General features: G+C 37.5%; 1 protein-coding gene across 1 annotated transcript; it reads right to left on the bottom strand.

Annotated features, from left to right (window-relative positions):
- Positions 1-5,052, bottom strand: LOC141400870 (glycerophosphocholine phosphodiesterase GPCPD1). Its single transcript, XM_073980481.1, has 3 exons — positions 4,971-5,052; positions 4,303-4,863; positions 1-2,159 (listed from the first exon to the last, which is right to left on the bottom strand). Exons 2-3 carry the CDS (start codon positions 4,363-4,365, stop codon positions 210-212), a joined length of 2,013 nt encoding a protein of 670 aa, XP_073836582.1. The 5' UTR covers positions 4,366-4,863; positions 4,971-5,052; the 3' UTR covers positions 1-209.
- Positions 5,053-5,264: the final 212 nt, after the last annotated feature.

The raw sequence follows: 5,264 nt of genomic DNA, 5'->3' as shown, positions 1-5,264 counted from the left end.
TAAAAAAGCAGTAGAATTTTTGGTTTTATTGTTAGATTGAAATACAACAGCATAACAAGGAATCTAAGCCAAATGAATTGCCCATATCTATGTACCTCACACTATGCGATGCTCGGCACATACAGCAACTATTTTGTAGCAATACTTACTTTTGTACATTTTTAAAAGATATTTTTCAAAGATTTGTTACGGATGTGAATAAAATTTGACTATTGGCGGCACTGGTCTTGGAATTCATCAAGCGATAGGGTAGAATTGAAGAATGATCGATTTTTGTCCTCTGGCATGTAGAGATCACTACGATCATAACAGGTAGCTGTAGCTCCAATTTTCTGGAAATACTTAACGGCTTCTTTGGAATTACAGTGATCGCCCCAGACCAGGGCAATTTGACCCAGTTCATGAGCCTTGGACATCATGGCGGCAGCATTTTCATTGTCAATGAAATCTTCAGCATGAGGAGCCGTGCCAGCCAATTCGAATGCCTGCGCGTTGTTGAGTGCTTGTTGGAAAGTTCTTGTTCGGAGATCGAGAAAAGGTTCCCATTTCTTGGTTTCACCCATTGAAAGGAACATTACTGGGAATATGTTTTGTTTAAAGCGCAGCATGGTGCAAATGTCAGCATCGAAGCTTGAGAATATCAATGGTCTACCGCAGCCCTTGTGTATAATCGTTTCCAAGACTCGATCTACGAAGAAATTTTTGTCTAGGGTCTGTTCAGCTTCGACTCCGCCGCATTTCTTTCTCTGTGGCCACTTGATTTCGACATCAATGCCCAGAGTTTTGGGCAAGGCTTGCAAGACATCAACCAAGCGGGGGAATATACGATGCTCAACTACTGGCTCTGAGTTATGAGACGGATATTCTTTGATTTCGTTGTTAATAATGGCAAATACCCGTAATCCACATAGTTTAGCATATGTGACGTCTTTTATTAAAACATATTCCAGTTGGGCAATATCGGTGACTTGTTTCCCATGGGGAGCAGTCCGTAGTCCAAAATCATGATATATGACAGGTACTCCATCCGAAGTCAAATGTACATCCAATTCTACCATGTCTGCAAACACATTGTATGCTTTTAGGAATGATGCCACTGTATTCTCTCGCTCCTCTGGTGGATTAGCTATATAACTTTTACCGTTTCCTCTGTGTCCAACGTCCAATATGGGCCAGCTTTTAGGCCAGTAATGTGCATACGTAGTGCGAAAATCTAAAATACCGACTTCGCTGAACGGCTTCACAACCAAGTATGGTAATTTTAGTCGTGCAATGACCCCAGATTCGGCTTCAGTCTTTGTCCCCAAGCTAATATTAAGCTCCATTTCTCCTTCACTGCCTCTCAACTGAGATGAGTCTATAACAGCTCTGCCCATTGATCTCCCATCGACGGCGTGGAATACGAAAGCAAACGCTGGATTAATTTTCTTAGGAACTGTGACATGGAATATAACAACCTCGTTTCGTTTGTGCGTCACACCGAGTGCATTTTGCTTCTGTAGTCGGCTCTCGCCACTGTTCATTTTAACCACTTCAACGTTTAAACCGGCTGCGCTCTTATCTAACTCTGTTTTCAGGTCAGATTCCAGTGGAACCAACTTGATCAGTATATTTTCTGGGTCGAACTTCTCAATGTCATGAACTTGAAACATGTATTCACGTTCAAATTTGAATTGATAGATAACCTCATTCGTTACCCAGCCTCTATTCAATTGGACATCGCCGCTTTCTTGTTGGCCAAAGACATCTATTTGCGGGCAATGTGTGACACAGCCGCCTAAGGAACGTGGTTTTAAATGGCTCTCCCACAGCCGTATATGTCTTTCACCACTCGGATCCTTAACATAGGTGAAATAGCGATAACTGATGTTGCGACATGATTGAAGTAGGACTTTTGTTGTCCATTCCATGGTGTCATTTCTTTGTTCTAGTGTAATGGCACCATCCAGTTTCCATTCACCCAGAGCCTTGTTATCTCCGGTCAGACCAACATATTCATTGGGTTCGAGTTCATGCTTCACGAGGACACTGAAAGATCGAAGTGTTGGGGCGCAGGACGACGTAACTATCTCATCCTTCACTAAGTCCCCTTCATTGGGGACTGTCGAATCGACCCTTCCATTTTTCGTAACCGCTGCTGCATCTCCAAACGTGTCACTCTGCAGAGAAAGAATTAACGACAATATTATGAAAATGTATTTGCTCATTGTCTTGCAATGTGATTGGAAGTCAAATGATGCAAGCAAGCTATTGAGTTTTTCCGATCCAATACGAATATACGTCGTGAATGTGAATGCTCGAACTTGTGTACTGAAACGTTTGTCTAAATTGTCCAACTAACTAATTCCATTGACGAGGCAAGTCTATTAGATGATAAGCCGCTGAAAGTGACAGCGGCGGAATGAGGAGGGACATAGAAAATCATAGCTTTATGGTCCCAGTAAAATTATTAAAAACAACAAATTATACGGCTTAGTTTATAGCTTTGATTTGATTAGTTTTGCGGCCTTTCTAATACAATCCGGTTGTTATCTACATCGGGTGACGTTAAAATAGACGAAATCTAATGTTTGTCCGACATCAGTGACATCAAACAATCCACTTTCGCGCTCAGATTTATATATGTATGTACATATTAAGCTAGAACAGCAATCTACTCAATTTCATGTATTAGTAAACACAAATTTACAAATAGAAACTAGCTAGAGAGAGCGATCATTTAAAGACAAGGTCTTTGGGTGCCTAGCTGAAATTTATACACATTATCTTAACTTGTAACGTAACGACATTAAGCATTTCGTTAAATGTGAGACTTTAATTACCTGGACTTTGTCAGTGTAGGGTTGTGAGCGGCTAAAAGAACATCGGAGATTCCCTTTTCTATTCCAAACAATTTTGACCACTGCAATATGCAATGATATTTTCGGATAAACATTTGTATGGATTTTACATTTTCTGAAGACTTTCAGTAACAATTGCGAACTTTCAGCGAACATATCCAACAATGGACAAAAAGACCACAACACTAAAATAATGTATGCTCTTTGGGGGAAATTCTTGGTATTCTTCCGAAATTACGAGATATGAGAAGAGAAATAATCATTTGAGTGTGATTGGCACATGGCCAAGAGAACATTTGTTTTTGGCCGGTTAAATAGTAGGAACAACTAGAGCAAATGTTTGAATCCCACATGTGTGAACGTTAGAGTGAACTGGTAACATTAGCGCAATCCGTTTTTTATAATACATCAATTACATTCATAAATCGATATGGACATCAATTTACTAAGTGAGTAATTGTGTTTATTTTTTAAGCTATAAACTCTTATAAAAATACGCGGGTAAATCTTAAGCATAGTACACACGGTCCAAGAAAACTGTCAGTCATCGAGGTCTATTTCGTTAATATCAAAGTCTAGCTGAATAATTACTTTCCTAATCACTAAATTATACCTTAAATGTTGTATTTCAATCATTTTTAGCTAACAAAAAGTTTTTATTTGCCAGAAAATTGCCGTAAAAGTACGTTGACGGTCAGTTTTGTTGGACCGTGTGTACTATGCTTTAAAGATGCATATGTATATACATATGTATGTCATAATTTGTATATTAAATTGCTCTTTTAAAATGTCACACATGAATTCAGAAATTAACGAACAGTGCTCAAACATTTTTTTAAATATGGACGCCGATTATTTCAGATTTTGGAAGATATTTTAAAATGCCCCAAAAAATTACATATGTAAAACATGTTATTAAGAAAGGTTAATATTCAAATAACAGCATGTTTGCTGAATATTGATATACTGAAAGACTGAATCATCAGCTGTTCGCAAAAATATCTCACCCTTCCCCCAAAGCAAGAAACCACCGCAATTCTCAATGTCACCCTTAATAATATTCTCTAAAGAAATCCTCTTTATGCTGTGGTCTTCACCAGCATCTCATATTTCGATGTTAGCCCTTATATGGGTACATACCTGTCTTACGCATATACATAAGTTTGATTTGACCAACGTTTTTGTTTATGTATGTATGTACCTACGAAACACAAAGAACATACAAATCTTGTGACCACAATATTAATTAGTCAATGAACTTTGTCGTCGTCAATTGAACTATGTATGTAGATATGTAGTACAAAAAGTAAAAAAATGTATATGAATACACCATCACTGCGAATGGTGTATGAGGAATGGTAGAATATTTACTCTTTGATTGCAGTAGTCCAGAATGAATTTCAGATGAAGTCACCATTGGATGGTGTGGTGTATGAAGACAAATGGGAGTATATGTATTTACTGTTTGCGTGCAGTTGTCCAGCGGTAAGGAATTGTCCACAATTAATACTGCCGGAACAGACATATTACGTTCTCGGAGACAATCCAACGTGTCGGTGATGGTAGTTTTTTCCAATGACGAACTGGTTTACTATTGATGTATTTCACTTCAATTTGTGAGGTTCTGTGTTGTCACAATTAGCTAACGTTCATGTTGATGTCATTTCCTTCGAATGTCGTGGCAAATTGTTACAAATTCAGCATTGCTATTATCAAATTTGATTCTTTTCGTTGATTTCTTTTCCCACTTCCAACTCAATCAAGTCTGGTCGGGCGAATAAGTAATATTTGTATGTACTTTGTATAAATCTGGCACACACGCACAAAATCAATGTTTAAATTAAAATTTGTTGCTGTTTCTTGTCCTTTGGGGTTTGCGATTGACTTGATTTGTCACCACGTTTATTTTTCTTAAGCGTTCTCTGTCGAATAACGATGGAGGGGCGTTTTGTTTGGCCTTTATAACCCAAGCAAAACAGAAACAGTAGCTTCGAGCTTTTTGTTGTCCGTCCGTGACAGCACTCTCGTTGTTATTGCATCAAAAATATAATAGAATTTATAAAAAAGAATATCAAACGATAAAATAAACTATTTTCGCTTGTGTTAGTATCATGATACGACACTACTTACTCAGCGCTGTTGGTTGTTGCTTATAACGGCACTGGCGTGTTTTGTTTATGGGGGTCTGAACGAACTTTTACGTAGCTATACTTTCCGCTGCTCCCAAATAGAGAAATGAAGGAAAATACAGTTAGTCAACTTAATTATTACAAAACCAAAATTATTACAAAATTCTAAATAAAACATAATTTTATTGGTATAAATAAATATCATTATTAAGATTTTTGTTAACAATACAATTCTTACACATGTTTATTAATATGTATAATAAAATAAAAAGCAGCTAAATTTTACTAAACACGT

The sequence above is a fragment of the Musca autumnalis genome, unplaced genomic scaffold (genome assembly GCF_047663935.1).
Source record: "Musca autumnalis isolate F117 unplaced genomic scaffold, ASM4766393v1 scaffold_4, whole genome shotgun sequence".
Classification (NCBI taxonomy): domain Eukaryota; kingdom Metazoa; phylum Arthropoda; class Insecta; order Diptera; family Muscidae; genus Musca; species Musca autumnalis.
This window is presented reverse-complemented; position numbering and strand designations above follow the sequence as displayed.